At 35.4% G+C, this 18,603-nt stretch overlaps 2 protein-coding genes across 2 annotated transcripts in view; one reads left to right on the top strand and one right to left on the bottom strand.

Moving 5' to 3' along the window:
* blnk (B cell linker) overlaps positions 1–619 on the top strand; it is a 53,214-nt gene extending 52,595 nt beyond the window's left edge. The window contains exon 24 of the mRNA XM_059358883.1: positions 437–619. Coding sequence (XP_059214866.1) covers positions 437–553 — 117 coding nt within the window. The 3' untranslated portion in view covers positions 554–619. The remainder of the gene's footprint in view (positions 1–436) is intronic.
* A 4,445-nt stretch (positions 620–5,064) lies between these two features.
* LOC131993863 (RE1-silencing transcription factor) lies at positions 5,065–17,869 on the bottom strand. The gene is made up of 3 exons (XM_059359922.1): positions 17,824–17,869; positions 10,710–12,963; positions 5,065–5,678 (listed from the first exon to the last, which is right to left on the bottom strand). Exons 2-3 carry the CDS (start codon positions 12,946–12,948, stop codon positions 5,065–5,067), a joined length of 2,853 nt encoding a protein of 950 aa, XP_059215905.1. The 5' UTR covers positions 12,949–12,963; positions 17,824–17,869.
* Positions 17,870–18,603: the final 734 nt, after the last annotated feature.

Genomic DNA, 18,603 nt, shown 5'->3' with positions numbered 1-18,603 from the left:
TTAGTAATTTTGTGTCTTTTTTTGGGTCATTTTGTGTCTTTTTTAAGTAATTTAGTTTTTTTCTGTCATTTTGTGTCTTTTTTTAAAGTAATTTCGTTTTTTTTCTGTAATTTTGTGTCTTTTTTTAAAGTAATTTCGTTTTTTTCTGTAATTTTGTGTCTTTTTTTAGTAATTTTGTGTCTTTTTTAAGTAATTTAGTTTTTTTCTGTCATTTTGTGTCTTTTTTTAAGTCATTTCGTTTTTTTTCTGTCATTTTGTGTCTTTTTTTAGTAATTTTGTGTCTTTCTTTGGTCATTTTGTTACTGCCTCCAGCGGCCCCCAGGTAATGTGAGTTTGAGACCCCTGGTTTATGTGGTGACTCTTAATTGCCCGTAGGAGTGAATGAGAGCGTTTCTAGGCTCATAAATTAATGAATAACTTTTGTCTCTTCCTGCAGCATTTCAGCAGCGTGTCCCACATCATCGAGAACCACCAGAGGAACCCGCTGGTGCTGATCGACAGCCAGAGCAACACCAAGGACTCCACCAGGCTGACCTACCCCGTCAGGCCCTGAACGCCCCAAAGACGCCCCAAAGACGCCCCTGAACGCCTCATGCATCCCCAGCCTGCTGCGTTCACTGCCAGCGTGTTGTTTCCAGAGCTCATTATCGATGCTTTCTGCTCCTCCAGTGTTCCTCTGAGGTCTGGATGCTGGACCGGCCTGCTGCTGGACCTGCAGAGCCAAACCAGCACCGACTCGGAGCACTTTTAACTTTTATTGAGATGTTTTTTTAATGCTCAGTCAGTAAACGGTGTAACATGAATGCAAGGACTGAGACGAATCATTTGTACTTTTATGGAGCCAAACAAACAAGGTTGTATATTTTGTTTTAATAAAGTGTTTTTTCACTCATTTTGTGTCTTTTTTAATTGTGTGTCGTTTTTTGGTCATTTTGTGTCTTTTTTTGTAATTTTGTGTCTTTTTTTAAGTAATTTAGTTTTTTTTCTGTCATTTTGTGTCTTTTTTGAGTAATTTTGTGTCTTTTTTTAAAGTAATTTAGTGTTTTTTCCGTCATTTTGTGTAGTTTTTTTTCTGTCATTTTGTGTCTTTTTCTGTCATTTTGTGTCTTTTTTTGTAATTTTGTGTCTTTTTTTAAGTAATTTAGTTTTTTTTCTGTCATTTTGTGTCTTTTTTTAGTAATTTTGTGTCTTTTTTTAAAGTAATTTAGTGTTTTTCTGTCATTTTGTGTCTTTTTCTGTCATTTTGTGTCTTTTTTTAATAATTTTGTGTCTTTTTTTAAAGTAATTTAGTGTTTTTTCCGTCATTTTGTGTCTCTTTTTAAGTAATTTCGTGTTTTTTTCACTCATTTTGTGTCTTTTAATTTTGTGTCGTTTTTTGGTCATTTTGTCTCTTTTTTGGAATTTTGTGTCTTTTTTTAAGTAATTTAGTTTTTTTCTGTCATTTTGTGTCTTTTTTTAAGTAATTTAGTTTTTTTTCTGTCATTTTGTGTCTTTTTTTGTAATTTTGTGTCTTTTTTTAAGTAATTTAGTTTTTTTCTGTCATTTTGTGTCTTTTTTTTAGTAATTTTGTGTCTTTTTTTAAAGTGATTCAGTGTTTTTTCCGTCATTTTGTGTCTTTTCGGAGCACTTTTAACTTTTATTGAGATGTTTTTTTAATGCTCAGTCAGTAAACGGTGTTAAATGAATGCAAGGAATGAGACAGTCGCTGGACGAATCATTTGTACTTTTATGGAGCCAAACAAACAAGGTTGTATATTTTGTTTTAATAAAAATGTTCTTGACTTTTCATGTGTTGTATAAGTCAAATCTTCAGCCATCAGGGACTGAGGAACCGGGTGGTTTATTGTAATGCTATCATACTCATGCACATTAGTTGCATAACAAGGATTCCTAGGCACTTGGTGAAAACTCAGCTCATCTTACAGTACCTCTATCGCAAATATAAAGACACAAAATGACCAAAAAAAGACAATTATTTTAAAAAAAGACAATATTACTAAAAAAAAGACAAAATGACAAAAAATACACAGAATTACCAAAAAAAGACACAAAATGAACAAAAAAGACACAAAATTATTTTAAAAAAGACACAAAATGACAAAAAAAAGACACATTAAATAAATAAAAAAACACAGACTGTCATTTTGTGTCTTTTTTAAGTAATTTCGTTTTTTTTTCACTCATTGTGTCTTTTTTAATTGTGTGTCGTTTTTTGGTCATTTTGTCTCTTTTTTTGTAATTTTGTGTCTTTTTTTAAGTAATTTAGTTTTTTTTTGTCATTTTGTGTCTTTTTTTGTCATTTTGTGTCTTTTTTTAAGTAATTTAGTTTTTTTTCTGTCATTTTGTCTTTTTTTTTTAGTAATTTTGTGTCTTTTTTTAAAGTAATTTAGTGTTTTTTCCATCATTTTGTGTCTTTTTTAATTTTGTGTCGTTTTTTGGTCATTTTGTCTCTTTTTTTGTAATTTTGTCTTTTTTTAAGTAATTTAGTTTTTTTCTGTCATTTCGTGTCTTTTTTTGTAATTTTGTGTCTTTTTTAAAGTAATTTTGTGTCTTTTTTTAAGTAATTTTGTGTCTTTTTTTAAGTAATTTAGTGTTTTTTCCGTCATTTTGTGTCTTTTCGGAGCACTTTTAACTTTTATTGAGATGTTTTTTTAATGCTCAGTCAGTAAACGGTGTAACATGAATGCAAGGAATGAGACAGTCGGTGGACGAATCATTTGTACTTTTATGGAGCCAAACAAACAAGGTTGTATATTTTGTTTTAATAAAAATTTTCTTTTTAATGCTATCATACTCATGCACATTAGTTGCATAACAAGGATTCCTAGGCACTTGGTGAAAACTCAGCTCATCTTACAGTACCTCTAGCGGAAATATATATACAATTATAAATCTTTTATCTAAATTGGAAAAAAAAATGTATATGTACAGTGAGTTAGAGAACAGATGGTCCTTGACTTACAAACACACACACAGACACACACACACACACACACACACACACACAGACACACACAGACACACACACATGTCCCCTTGCTGTGAATACTGAGGGATCGTGGCTGCAGAAGGAAACGTTGAGATTGTCAAAGCTCGGCCTGATAACGGTGAGGTAACGGGAATATAAACCCTCTTCTCATATTCTCATAGTGCAATTAATAGATAAGATTATCATTTCAAGTCAAAAGAGGAAAAAAAAACATGATGAAATCATCCAGGCCTCTTTAGTCCAGATTTCTTTTTTTTTTTAAATTGCTTATCGACATCACACAACACAGGTTTACTTTCTTTTTTTTTTTTTCTTAAATTAATCGTGTCTTTAGGGACGTCTGCTTCGACTAAATTCATGAAAATATACCTCTGATAACAGATAATACTATCATTCGAACATAATTTGGAGTTTATACAAAAAAAATTTTTTTACACTGATTCTTCCAGTGGCCCGAAATTACGGAAGCCCTGAACCGCAAGTGAAGACATTTTTTTTTTGAGATGTTATCTTGTTATTTCGAGATCATATCTCATTATTTCGAGATAATATCTCGTAATTACGAGATAGTATCTCATTATTTCGAGATAATACACATATGTAAAAAAAAAATAAGAATTAAAAAAAAAAAAATCTTCCAAAATTTTTTTTTCTTCAGATATTATCTCATTATTTCGAGATAATATCTCGTTATTTCGAGATAACACACCTATGTAAAAAAAAAAATTTTTTTTTTTAATAATATCTCGTTATTTCGAGATAATTTTTTTTTTTTTTACATAGGTGTGTTATCTCGAAATAATGAGATAATATCTGAAGAAAAAAAAAATTTGGGAAGATTTTTTTTTTTTTTTAATTCTTATTTTTTTTTACATATGTGTATTATCTCGAAATAATGAGATATTATCTCGAAATAACGAGATATGATCTCAAAATAACAAGATAACATCTCAAAAAAAAATTTCTTCACTTGCGGTTCAGGGCTTCCGTACGTACGAAATAAAACGCATAAAGAAAAAAAAAAAAGCATATAAAGGCTAAATCTAAGAGTCATAAATAAATGTTGAATAAAACAGCTTATTGTCTTTTTTTTTTCTTCTTTTTTTTTTGGTATATCTGAGTAACTTGTGGGTCTCTGCGTCCCGTTTCCAAAAACATAAATATGATGATAGCTACCACACTGTCGAGCCTACCCGTACAATAACTGATTCATAAAACTCAGACGGTATGGCAAATATACACATTACAGTGTTCTATAAAAAGATTCCATGTGACAGTGTATTAAATCACCTTAAATAAAGCTATTGCGTAGACAAAATAAAAATACAAACGACTAAATTATTGACGCCGCCTCGTTGTGGCGTTACAAATAATGTACAAACAGTTTGTATCAAGCGACTCCGACAGAGGAAACAAAAGGTAAAATGTTTACCCTGAGAATGTGAACCCTCCGTGATTAACCGACCAATCACAATTAAGACTTTTTAAAAAAAAGGAAAAACTGAGGAGACTGGCGTATGGAAGTAAATCTGTGTCATCGGAGTTTGAAATAAAAAAGACGTTGAATTTCTAGCACTGAATATTTCTGCATTGAAATTATGTATCTGAATGTTTTTCAGCGTTAAAATTCAAACGCAAAAAATTCAAACGCAAAAAATTCAACCGCAAAAAATTCAACCGCAAAAAATTCAACCTAAAAATTTGCATTTTAACTTTTTGAAGTTTAATTTTTTTTGCGGTTGAATTTCTAGCCCATGCATTGAAATTATGTATCTGAATGTTTTTCAATGTTAAAAATTCAACCTCAAAAAATTCAAACGCAAATTTTTAGGTTGAATTTTTTGAGGTTGAATTTTTTGAGGTTGAATTTTTAACGTTGAAAAACATTCAGATACATAATTTCAATGCATAAATATTCAGTGCTAGAAATTCAACGTCTTTTTTATTTCAAACTCCGATGACACAGATTTACTTCCATACTGGCGATCTTCCGTTAATGTTTCATCGTATTGCAATAGTCCTCATCTTCCAGACTGTTTTTTGTGTTTTTTTAATCCAGTGTGTGCGACATCATTTTAAGAGTTTTCACAGTTCGGCCTCTTCCACTCCATCAGGTGTCGCTGCCGATGGAGCGTCCACGCCTCCCGGCAGGAGAAAACGCGCCCGCAGAACCAGCAGCGGAACTTCTTGGCGGCGGCGGCGTCCCGGCTGCTGGGAGAAACGGCGCCGACCACCTCGTACTTCTTCCTGCTCAACCTGCGAAACTTCAGCTTGAGGAGGAACCTCTCCTGCACGGAGGTTTTATTAGCGTTTAGCCGCGCGGGATCCGTGGAGTCGGCGGTGTCCGGCAGCTCGCCGCTCTCCGTGGCGATGGCGAGAGCGTTCAGCGTCCTCCGGGACAGCACGACCTTCTGCACCTCGCCCCGGTAGCGGTTGATCACCTCCATGATCTTCACCACCTCGGGAACGTCGGCGTCCGGGTGGTTCAGCACCACCACGGGCTGGTCGCCCGCCGGACGCTTCACCAGCTGAGACGGGCTGATGGCCACTAGCTTCAGCGTCCTCTCCACGCTCTTCGGGGGCGGGATGGCGTTCTCCGCGGGCGGGTTGGGGTTGCTATGGAGACCAGGGCACGAGGCAACACTCGGCTCACTGAGAGGAAGACTTGGATCTTCAGAGTTCACCTGATCTGCAAGACAAAAGGTGGAAATATTAACTTCAAAGCTGACTTACTTTGAACTTACTTTTTTTTTATATATATATTTTTATATTTCCACTTAAATTTGCACTAAGTTGTATATAGTATATTATTATTATTATTATTGTATATTTGTATATTGTTAAATGTCTTTTCTTAGATTGTTTATTTTTTATCTTTATCTTAAAAATTGTGTGAAACTTTGCGGCTGTAACAAAGACATTTCCCCACTGTGGGATTAATAAAGTCAAATCTAAATCTAAATATACTTTTTATTTTATTTTCACAACACAAACATGAGGTCATATACAAACTTTCTGCCACATTGAATAATACACATAATAATAATAATAATATAAGCGTTCAACACAAGGTTATAATAGTTTTGCATTTTTCATCAGTTTTAGTTTTAATTTCGTTGTCAATTTTTGTTTTCAAATTCAGTTAGTTTTAATGAGTTTTTAGAGTGAGTTTACTAGTTTGAATTAGTTTTTATTTTTTGGAAAATGCTTATTTATTCAATAAGGTCACAATAAATGTTTCCTTTATTTCCTTTGTCTGATCCATCTCAGCCCCAATAAGTTTATTAAGTCATAAAACCAGATAGATGAAATAGATTTCATATCAACCAAAAAGGTTTACTGTACATGTCATTTATTGTATTTGTCCATAGGTTAGGGTGGGAGGTTCTGTAAGAAACCAGCTTCTGGTTATTGCTGTTTTACTTGTTGCCGTGAGGATCTTTAATAAATATCTGTCTGTTATGCAGATCTCTTGCTTTAAAGCTGACGTACTCTTGACATGACAGATATGTAAAAAATGTCTTTGCATGTGAAATCCTTATATTAAAGGTTGTCTGGTTCATTCTCGTATTTCTGGTTTCTACTAGAACATGTTAACATGCTACGACCACATGTTGTCTGTTCCTCCCTCAGGTATCACTAGAGGCTTTTTTTTTTTCAAAATCACTGATTTGTCCCACCAGCACACAATGGTGGAATGTAACTACCGTATCTCCTCCAATAGTATCCGGGGTTCTATTAATAAAACATCAGTTTGGTGTCCGGCTAATAATACGGGCAGGCTGTTATTTGAAGGAGGCTTTTATTAAAAAAAGAAAATCAGAGCAGCTCTGACCGGCACTTTTTAGAGTGTTTTACACAGCGCATTGTAGCCAGTTACCTGATGTCGGCCATATTGGAAGTACTGGGATGTAAACAAACAATGAACAGCTGAATGTTCATTTGAAGCAGGATTTAAAATGTCTAAACTAGTAAAAAGCCCAGAAGAACGTGTGTAAACGGCTGGACTTTACAGAGAATGACTAGGACAGCAGGAGAAACAACCATATTTACCTACAGTACTAACTTCTAAATACAGGTGTTGTGTTGAAATAACATACACACATATATATATACACACTACCGGTCAAAAGTTTTAGAACACCCTAATTTTTCCAGTTTTTTATTGAAATTCAAGCAGTTCAAGTCAAATGAACAGCTTGAAAGGGTCCAAAGGTAAGTGGTGAACTGCCAGAGGTAAATAAAAAAAGGTAAGCTTAACCAAAACTGGAAAATAATGTACATTTCAGAATTATACAAGTAGGCCTTTTTCAGGGAACAAGAAATGGGTTAACAACTTAACTCTATGGAGTCTTGGGCTATTTTGTCCATTTTTGAATTCTTTTCATGTCTTTGTAAGTCATTTTGTGTCTTTTGGTGTCTTTTTTTGTCATTTTGTGTCTTTTTTTAGTCCTTTAGTCCAACATAAAATGTGATTTTGAATCTTTTTTTTACTTTCAAAACACTATCATGCTCAATAAAGAATTTTAAATGTTGCAAATGTGCATTAATTTCAGAGTACACTGAGACATTAAACTGCATCATTTTCAATTAAATTCTGGAAAAGTTGGTGTGTTCTAAAACTTTTGACCAGTAGTGTATAAATATATATATATATATATATATATATATATATATATATAAATATATATAAAAGAGGCCGGCTTTTATTTACTAAAAGTTGTTTTTACACCCGGTTATTAAATGAGGCCGCTCATTAATAGGCGCCCGGCTTTAAATTGAGGAAATACGGTAAGTACATTTACTGAAGTATTGTATTTGAATACAACTTTGAGGTACTTGTACTTTACTTGAGTATTGCTATTTTATGTAACTTAACACTTTACTACATTTAGAGGCAAATATTGTACTTTTTACTCCACTACATTTAGCTGACAGCTTTAGTTACTTTTCAGGTCGAGATTTAACATAAAACATGATAAATTTAAAGTGATTAGACTTTCTTCTTCTTTTTTTTTTTTTTAGTTAAAACTCACAACAGTATATTAAGTAGTTAAAATAAAACACTGCTTACATAAATGCATCAATACAAATAATCCAAAAATATATATAGAATATATAAAACAATCTGAGTGGGTTCATTCGGCATAACGAGTACTTTTACTTTTGATACTTTAAGTACATTTTGATGCTGATACTTTTGTACTTTTACTTCAGTAAGTTTTGAATGCAGGACTTTTACTGTAGTGGAGTAATTTCACAGTGTGTATTAGTACTTTTACTGCAGTAAGGGATCTGAAAACTTTTTCCACCACTGCCAACAGTTTCCCTGAGGTTAGGGCAAAAGTTACAAAAGAGTAAAATAAATGCCTGTTTCTGACAGAAGTGAGGTAGTTACCATGGTGACGTAAAAACGTGACACCAGGAAGTTAAGTAACGTTACTTTGAATTACATAATTTCCTTTTCTTTAACACACGGGACACCAACAGTAGTTTCCTGGGTAGAAGTCCTGTTAGTTTGACCCAATAATGGCCTCTCCAGGCCTCCCGGAGCGGACTTTATCGTTCTTTATTCTCTGTTTCTTTGCTTCATCCTTTACTTTGACACTCTATAACAGGGATTCCCAAAGTAAAAAAGCCTCTGTAACATGGACATATGTAGACTGTAGTTTTGTAATACACATGGTAATTGTATTTATGTTTATACTATTTATATTTATATAGTAATTTACAATATACATGTATAGGTATTTACAATGTAATATCAATTATTTATAGTATATATATGTATAATAATCTATAATTGTTTATAATATTTGTATGTTACTATATTGATTATTCATATATATATATATATATATATATATATATATATATATATATATATATATATATATATATAGATATAGAGACCCGTTAAGGGGTAGGACTAGATACGTTTTTTTACTTCTTCCTACTCCCTTTCGAGCTTGCAGAAAGTGTCTGTTTTCTCTCATCTATTAATATTTAAACTTGTTTTTTTACTTGCTTGCATGTTCGAAATAAAGACAATCAATCAATCAAATCAATCAAAGTGTGGTGCGTGGTGATGTAAAATGTAATGGCGGTCTGATAATTACACAATTAATTTTTTTCCCCACACAGAATAAAGACGTGTAAATTGTAAAATCAAAAACTGTAATATTAATTAATAAATGAATGCAGGCTATTCAAAGTGCATGTTTCCAGCCTGTGTTATGATGACGAGTTGTTTTAGCTCCACGCTCATTTAAACTTGCTGCAATTTTTGTTCAACGCGGCTCAAAATATTATAACATTTTCCCAACTAACCTGCTTTCTGCCTCTGATCCTGAGCCTGTCATCATCCTCTTTGATCTTAAGAGATTTATGGGAAAAAAATTTAAAAAAATATTGATGTATTTTTATTTTATAGCAGTTTTACCGTGCGTTTTTGTCCACGAGGGACACCAGAGGGAGTATTTGGCACTACATAAAAAATACTAATGCAATCAAATCAATTTTTTGCTAATCTTTGACATATCCAAGACTCTAATCACCACCAAAATTCCAGCTTCCTGCTATTTATTTTATATGTTTATATGTTTATATGTTTTTTTGGAAGAAATTATGGAAAATTTTGAATTTATAAACTGGCATATAAAGGGTTAAACTTTTGAAAATGATTTAATGTTTGATAGTTTTGAACAAGTCTGAAGTTGTTTTAAGAGATTTATGAAAAAAAAATCTGAAAAAAATATTGATGTATTTTTATAGTAGTTTTAGTGTGTGTGGACGTTTTTGTCCACGAGGGTGGTTAGAGGTAGTAAATTTGAGGGTTAAAGGTTAAAAGTGGAAGCTTGCGCATAACTTTGTTGCATTACATTGAAACTGTGTTTCAGATTAATTCAAATGCGGGAGAGCATCGTTGTGATTGTGATTATTTTATTATATGTGTGTTCTCATTTGAGCATGATTAAACATGCCGCCTTTAATATGGCTATAAAAAAAAGCTTATTGCATTTTTTTTTTTTGGAGGTGTGGGGTACTGGGGGTGTGTCAACCTGGTTGGGACGTAGAAGGAGGTGCGCGGCTAAAAAACTTTGGGAACCGTTGCTCTATGACATCACTGTGATGCTTTAATAACTACGGCCACAAGAGCAGCTCTTTATGGCATTAAAAAACAAAAAAAATCAGATAAAAGGTTTCTGACATTAGCATCGGCTACACGTCTGTCGAGGGAGCTGTGGAACTTTTAAAAACTCACTTTTATCAATTTGCCTACTCTTAATTTCCTTTTATTATTGTTGCATGATTACCTTGTTGTGATTGGTCATTTAAAATTTTACATTTTTTTGTTTTATTTTGTTGTTGTCACTAAATTGTATTTGACATGTTTTATTTCTGTTGTACAGCACCTTGTAGCTTGTTTTTGAAAGGTGCTATATAAATAAAGTTATTATTATTATATCTATCTTCCTTTAGCCCTTTTTTAACTAACCCTAAACCTACCAACACAGTGGGCCTGAGGGAGCACATGACCATTTTTGCACACAGGTATTATTTTCCATACATCTACCACACGAGTTTGAACTTCTCCCATGTTCAACCTAAACATGCAACGTTGCAACATTACATATATGACTATATACGCATAAAGAAAAAGCCAAATATGTCCCTTTAACCATGATGTCTATGTAGGAGCTATAATTTCCCGTCTTACCCTGAGCTGTAATAACATGTTGGGGATCAGACTTGGTGTGACTCTGAGGATTCTCTCCGTCAGCGGCTGAACTCGTCTCTTCCTCCGGCTTCAGGCCGTCCGAGCCTCCGGCGGATGTTTGGAGCGTCTCGGGGGAAACCATCTCTGCATCAGCTGCAGAGATCCAACATGGCCGCTCCGTCCTGGAGGCCGAGCCGCTCTCGTTGACTTCTGCCTCCGAGGGTAGTGCCGACTTCTCTGCGTCGTTTTGCATTTCTAGATCCGTCGACGGCGAATCTTGAGGCGTGTTTCCGTCCGTGTTTTTAGACTCCGTTGGCTCTGCAGCACCACTAGGAACTGGTTCCTCCCCTGATGGCTCTGATTGTGGAGCTTCAGAGGGCTCGTCCATGTCTTCCTCTGGAGCTTTGGTCCATTTCTTCTGGGGTACTTCTGCTAGCAGCGTGTTTTGGAGAATCTGCGGCGGTATTTCCGATATTGGCTCTCCATGACAGTCTTCCATCGGAGCGTCTTCCATCGGAGCGTCTTCCATCGGAGCGTCTTCCATCGGAGCGGCTCCCGACGGAGACAAAGAGCTTTGTGACACCCACTGCTTCTCCTTCACCGGATTCTTCTTCAACACGATCTTTAAGGGCGATCCCGGAGATCTTTTGTTAACTCTTTTTGATCTTGCCCTTCTTCTTCTTCGTCTCCTTCCTTTAGTTTTTGGTACAACTTTATGAGTGGATGTCTGCTCTTTGCTCTCATTGGTCAGCTTCAGCTCACTGGTTGTGTTAATCCCATCTTCATGCTTCGGCTCCTCAGGTTTCTTACCGTGTTCCTCCATCTCCTGATCGCTCTTTAACTCCCGATTCTCCCGGTTTTCCTGCATGCGAGCGCCCTGGGACGGCTCGCTCTGGGCCGGCGTTGAGACGTCACTGTTTAGTTTGGTTCCAGTCGGCGGACAAGAGGCGTGATCGCTCGAATTCGATTGGCCGTTCCGGTCGACTGCATGACGAGCATCATCGGGACCTTCAGGGGAAACGGCGTCTTTATCTGTCATCATTTTCAACCTCTTGCCGTACGAAGCGCCGTTCTGAGCTACAGTGATCTTGTTTTTGACGGTCAGGACCGTGAGATCGGACGAGTTGGACACGAGGCCGTTCTCAGACTTCGGGTGAAGATTCATGTCTTGAGGGACGTTCGACAAAACGGTTTTAAGAGCCTTGGTCCATTTCTGGTCGCCGGTTTCCCCGGCAACAGATTTCATCAAAAACTGCTGAGTCTCCTCTAGTGTTGTCTGTGGATCGGACAGATGGCAGTATTTATCCAGGAACTCCCTCCCCGGCAGAGACAGGCAGTCCTGGGTCAGCCAGCACATTTCCCTCACTGCACTCCTTGTTAGTCGAGGCTTCATTTTTGGGATCGGGTCATTTGGTTTCATTGCTAAAGAACAAACTTCCTCTCTATTATTCTTCCTCTTCCTCTGATTACCATTCTGGCAAACATGGGCCTCTTTAATGTGCTTAGTAATCAACCATTTCTGAGACGCCTCAAAGCCACAGTGCTGACAACGGAGATTCTGATTGGTTGCTTTTGCTTGGTTGCCGAACTTATTCTTGCCCTTTGTGTGCAGCGAGAGCCCTTTATCCTCCTCCAGGCCCAAGTTATGAGCATAAACATGCTCCAAAAACACTCCAACGTCACCTGTGGAGAACTTCTGACACGTTTCACATGAATATTTGTCGTTTTTGCGGTGGTGCATAGTCAGGTGTGCGCTGAATTCAGGCCACGTGCGCTGAACGCCGTCATCACAGATGCTGCAGCTAGAAAAAGTGTCCTTGTGGCTTAATAGATGAACCTGCAGGGAGGAGAACTCGTGTGCACTGAAGGAACACGTATGACAGGTAAACAGTGGCGGGCTTCCTCGGTGCTTCTCCTCAAAGTGTTTCACCAAGTCTTTGGGAACGTATTCCACGTCGTCCCGGCATTGAGAGCATGAGAACCTGAGAGAGTTTCCAGCCTGCGGAGCTTCCTTCTGTGATGAAGGCCACACTGAGCTCTGCTCCCAGGCGCCTGCTATCTTCTTTGGTCCTCGCTTATCTTCACTTTGCATAGTTAGAGGCTGAACGGCGGTCTTCCTGAGGTGGAGCCGTTTGTGCCACACTCTGCTCTTCTTGTTGACACGCAGCTTATTATTATTATTATTATTATTGTTTCTTCCTCTGGAGGTAGCGGCGCCGCCAATATCCACCGAATCCATGACTCTGTCAGGTTTCTGAAAGTGCAGAAATACAAAAAGGATCGTCAGAATAAAGACTTCAAGGCCAATGCAACAACTCAAAGAGTGAGTCAGCTCCAGCAGAGAAGATGTTTTCAGCTTGGTTTTTTGTCTCTTTGTCAGAGGGATTACAGAAAAACTACGAGCACAATTATCATTAAACTTGGTGGAACAGTGCAGCATATGCAAAGGAAGAATTCATTACATTTTGGAGCACTCCGAATTGATAATAAGATCATTTTTCACTTAAATGTTGCAAAATAGGGCATTTCGTAAAAGTTTGGTGTCTTTTTTTTAGTTATTTTGTGTCTTTTTTTTTTTGTCATGTAGTGCTTTTTTTTGTCTTTTTGTGTCTTTTTTGGTCATTTAGTGTCTTTATTTTTATCATTTTGTGTCTTTTTTGGCTATTTTGTCTTTTTTTTGGTAATTTTTTTGTCTTTTTGTGTCTTTTTTAGTTGTTTTGTGTCTTTTTTTAGTAATTTAGTGCCTTTTTGTCTTTTAGTGTCTTTTTTAGTCATTTTGTGTCTCTATTTTTATCATTTTGTGTCTTTTTTGGCTATTTTGTCTTTTTTTTTGGTAATTTTTTTGTCTTTTTAAGTCTTTTTGTGTCTTTTTTTAGTTATTTTGTGTCTTTTTTTAGTCATTTAGTGCCTTTTTTGTCTTTTTGTATCTTTTTGTTGGTCATTTTGTGTCTTTTTTGGTCATTTAGTGTCCCTTTTACTCATTTTGTGTCTCTATTTTTGTCATTTTGTGTCTTTTTTTTTGCTATTTTGTCTTTTTTTAGTCTTTTTGTGTCTTTTTTTAGTCATTTTGTAATGTTGATCCAGTAAGTCAGAATAAAAAATCAATTATTATTAGGTCATATAGGTGAGGTTGTGCTGAAAAATAGGACATTTGTGGTGTCGTAAAATTCTGAAAAGTTATTTCCAGACTGGGGAAATTCATGTGAATGTCAAATCAGCTTTTAATGTTAACATTGAGACATAAACATACAGTCATGAAAGAGATTATTAGACCATATAACCATTTTCCATGGTTTTCTTGATAATAACCAAAATCATTATCAAGAAAACCACGGAAAATTGTCTAGATATCAGCTCTTAAATTAAATTTTTATGAACTTTTTTTGTTGTTATCATAATATTTGTCCAAACAAATGTACCTTTAGTTGTACCAGGCAGTAAAATAAACAAGAAATTGAAGAAAACAAGGGTGGTCTGATCATTTTTTCCATGACTGTGTATGCCTTGGATGAGGTTTGCACTCTAGTTTGAAATATATTTAGCCACGGTTGTAATATTTTCTGTTCAATTTGTTTGTTGGGGTTTTTTTTTGCTTGTTTGCAAGCAGGATTCTGAAAAAAGTATAAAATCTGATTGATATAAAGCTTTGCACAAGGTTTAGCAATGGTTGGGGACGAACCTGTAAAATTAAACTGGTTCAATTTTGAATTGCATCCATATCAAAGTCAGATGCACAAATTATGTTTCTCAAATGGCGAGATAGAGGTTCTGCTCTCTCTGAATGGGCTTCTAGATATTAAATGCTTTATAAAAAAAAAGAACCAGTTTGTTGTGTAAGCAGAGAATGCTGCTTCATCATTTCACAATACGACTTCAAAACAAACACAACAATTCAAAGAGTGAGTCAGCTCCAGCAAAGAAGACATGTTTGTTTTGTCTCTTTGTCAGATTACAGAAAAACTACTGGCACAATTATCATGAAACTTGGTGGAACAGTGCAGCATATATATATATATATATATATATATATATATATGCAAAGGAAGAACTCATCAGCAGTACCAAATCATCGGGCAGATCATTTTAACTCAAACGCTGCAAAATAGGGCATTTGTGGTGTCGTAAAAAAAAGTATTTTCCAGTCTGGGAAAATTCACACAGGGTTTGCAATCTAGTTTGGAATAAATTTAGTCAAGGTTGTGTTTTTTTCTGTTCAGTTTGTTGTTTTGTTTGATTGTCAGCAGGATAATGAGAAAATTACAGACCAGATTTATATTAAACTTTGCACAAGGGTTCATATTATAACCATATCAAGGTCAAATGCACAAATTGATTTTCACTTAGATTGCAAGATGGTAGAAGTCTCTGAGTGCCCTTCTCATTATTAAATGCTTTATAAAAAAGAAGCTGCATGTTGTGTGTGCAGAAAGTGCCGTTTCATCAATTCACAGTAAACCTTTGAACGAAGCTACATACAAAGTCCAAGTTCAAAAATTACCAAAAAAAGACACAAAATGGCCAAAATAATTACCCAAAAAAACCCCCACAGAAGACACAAAATGAACAAAAAAAAGACACAAAATAGCTAAAAAAAAAAGACACAACAAAAGACACAAAATAACCAAAATTGTTAAAATAAACTAAACACACCAGAGCCAAATCAAACAGAGTCCCACTAGAATAAAAACCAGAGTTGATGACAGGATCACACACAATCACTAGATCACGTTTATGTTGTTTTTTTTGTTTCTATTTTGGTTCTAAATGTTGATCCAGTAAGTCAGAAATAAAATTATTATCAGGTCATAGAGGTGAAAAAAATATACCAACATGGTATTTAAACATTTTGTGTCTTTTTTTAGTCATTTTGTGTCTTTTTTTTGTCATTTAGTGTATTTTCTTGGTAATTTTGTGTCTTTTTTAGTCATTTTGTGTCTTATTTTTGTCATTTGTTTCTTTTTGTGTCTTTTTTTAGTCTTTTTTTAGTCATTTTGTAATGTTGATCCAGTAAATCAGAATAAAAAAATCAATTATTATTATTATCAGGTCATATAGCTGAGGTTGTGCTGAAAAAAAAACCCAACATGGCATTTAAACATGTGTTAAGTGGTGTATACAGGCAGGATGAAAAGGATTTAAGAATTTAAAAAATAGCCAAACAGCCCCAAGCCTCCATGGAGTTAATAAGTCCACCTGTTGCTGGCTGTGGTTCAGAAAGCCTCTGCAGGAATATTAATCCATCACACTGAAACATGTAGGAGATAAAACCAACGAGCTCAGATCCTCCTCGAGCCCCCAGGTGCAGGAAACTGCACTTTAACTCACCTGCACATACACAATAGTTGTGAAGGAATAAAGGCAGCTGAAGGTGGGAGGCGACATTAAAACACTCCCAAAAACAACTAATGCGCCAATTAAGCAGAGAAAGGTGCTTTAGTGTAGCAGCAGATTAATGGGGGGATTGGGGGGACCTATTGAACCAAACTACATTCAAAGTCCAAGTTCAAAAATGACCAAAAAAAGACACAAAATAACAAAAAAAAGACACAAAATGACTAAAAAAAGACACCAAATGGCCAAAAAATGACACAAAATAACAAAAAAAGACACAACAAAAGACACAAAATAACCAAAATTGTTAAAATAAACTAAACACACAAGACACTAATAAAATAGAGTCCCACTAGAATAAAAACCAGAGTTGATGACAGGATCACACACAATCACAAGATCACATTTATGTTGGTGTTTTTAGTCATTTAGTGGGGTTTTTTTGGTAATTTTGTGTCTTTTTTTAGTCCTTTTGTGTCTTTTTTGTGTCTTTTTTAGTCATTTAGTGTCTTTTTTTTGTCTTTTTGTGTCTTTTTTTTAGTCATTTTGTGTCTTTTTTTGGTCATTTGGTGTCTTTTTTTAGTCATTTTGTGTCTTTTTTTAGTCATTTAGTGTCTTTTTTAGTCATTTTGTGTCTTTTTTTAGTCATTTTGTCTTTTTTTGGTCATTTGGTGTCTTTATTTAGTCATTTTGTGTCTTTTTTAGTTATTTTGTGTCTTTTTTAGTTATTTTGTGTCTTTTTTTGGTCATTTTGTGTCTTTTTTTAGTCATTTTGTGTCTTTTTTTAGTCATTTTCTCTTTTTTTTGTCATTTTGTGTCTTTTTTTAGCCATTAAGTGTCTTTTTTGGGTCATTTTCTGTCTTTTTTTAGTCATTTTGTCCCTTTTTGTGTCTTTTTTGTCTTTTTGTGTCTTTTTTTAAGTCTTTTTGTAATGTTGATGCAGTAAATCAGAATAAAAGATAAATTATTATTATCAGGTCATATAGCTGAGGTTGTGCTCAGCACCAAAAAAACCCCAACATGGCATTTAAACATGTGTTAAGTGGTGTATACAGGCAGGATGAAAAGGATTAAAGAATAAAAAAACTAGCAAAACAGCCCCAAGCCTCCATGGAGTTAATAAGTCCACCTGTTGCTGGCTGTGGTTCAGAAAGCCTCTGCAGGAATATTAATCCATCTCACTGAAACATGTAGGAGATAAAACCAACGAGCTCAGATCCTCCTCGAGCCCCCAGGTGCAGGAAACTGCACTTTAACTCACCTGCACATACACAATAGTTGTGAAGGAATAAAGGCAGCTGAAGGTGGGAGGCGACATTAAAACACTCCCAAAAACAACTAATGCGCCAATTAAAGAAACTAAAGGTGCTTTAGTGTAGCAGCAGATTAATGGAGCGGCCATTGTCACTTTGATGACCACAACAAACAAAGTGATGTTGAGTCTTTGTCGCCTTGGGAATAAAACAAGTTAACATCAAACGAGCCGCCCAAAACTCCTTTAAAGCTTTTATCTCCACAATCACACACATGTTGTTCTCACCAGCCGAGCTAAATGTTCTCACGCGTTCTGAAATCGCGTTGGAGTCATTTTTTGTTGAATTAACGAGACGAGACAAGAGCTTACAAAGACGAAATAACTTGAGGAATAAAAAGCGTGGCGACAAAGTTACGCAAGAGCACTTATTTCACCTCGCGACCAGTTTTTACTGCAGATAAACAAACCGGATGGTGCAGATTAAAGGTTCAGCTGGAGTTCTGTGCAGAGTTCTCTCGGGTTTTTTACCTTTTTCTTTTGTGGAGAGCTTGACAGCTCAGCGAGTGGCAGCCATGATGCTTCATACGGGGATTACAGGCTGTGAGCTGCTTTAGCCTTTAGCCTGCTACACACACACACACACACACACACAGACACACACAGTGTCCTGCCCGGCCTGCAGCTTCATGCAAACACAACCACACTGCATGCATGTCGGGTTTTATTCATAACGGGGATATTCAGTCATGTCAGCATGAGGTAAAGCAAGCCCGAAATACTGCAAAATAACTAAACTAACAGCAAGTTGAAGCGTCAAATGCATTGTCTTTACTGTAACAGTTACAAAATGTACCCGCTGGCTCAAACACGCACACTATAACATTCCTAAAGATGTTAAGCTATTAAAACATGCAGAAATAACAAACACATCTGTTAAAATGTACAGTTCGGATCACCCAAAAAGAAACAAAATGACCAAAAAAGACACAAATTGACCACGAAATGATCAAAAAAGACACAAAATGACCAAAAAAGACACAAAATGACTAAAAAAGACACAAAATGACTAAAAAAAGACACAAATTGACCACGAAATGATCAAAAAAGACACAAAATGACCAAAAAAGACACAAAATGACTAAAAAAGACACAAAATGACTAAAAAAAGACACAAATTGACCACAAAATGATCAAAAAAGACACGAAATGACCAAAAAAGACACAAAATGACCAAAAAAAGCAACCCCAAAATAGTGCAAAATAACTAAACTAACACCAAGTTGAAGCATCAAATGCATTATCTTTACT

The sequence above is a fragment of the Centropristis striata genome, chromosome 20 (assembly GCF_030273125.1).
Source record: "Centropristis striata isolate RG_2023a ecotype Rhode Island chromosome 20, C.striata_1.0, whole genome shotgun sequence".
NCBI lineage: Eukaryota > Metazoa > Chordata > Actinopteri > Perciformes > Serranidae > Centropristis > Centropristis striata.
Note: the sequence above shows the minus strand (reverse complement) of the source record. Positions and strands in the feature narration are given on the sequence as shown.

What these genes read in the sequence shown, in the direction of transcription:
- LOC131993863 (XM_059359922.1), bottom strand. Translation starts at nt 12,948, where the DNA reads ATGGATTCGGTGGATATTGGCGGCGCCGCTACCTCCAGAGGAAGAAAC. An exon ending in ACATGTTATTACAGCTCAGG is followed by an intron (nt 5,679 to 10,709) that starts GTAAGACGGGAA and finishes TTTGTCTTGCAG; the next exon opens with ATCAGGTGAACTCTGAAGAT.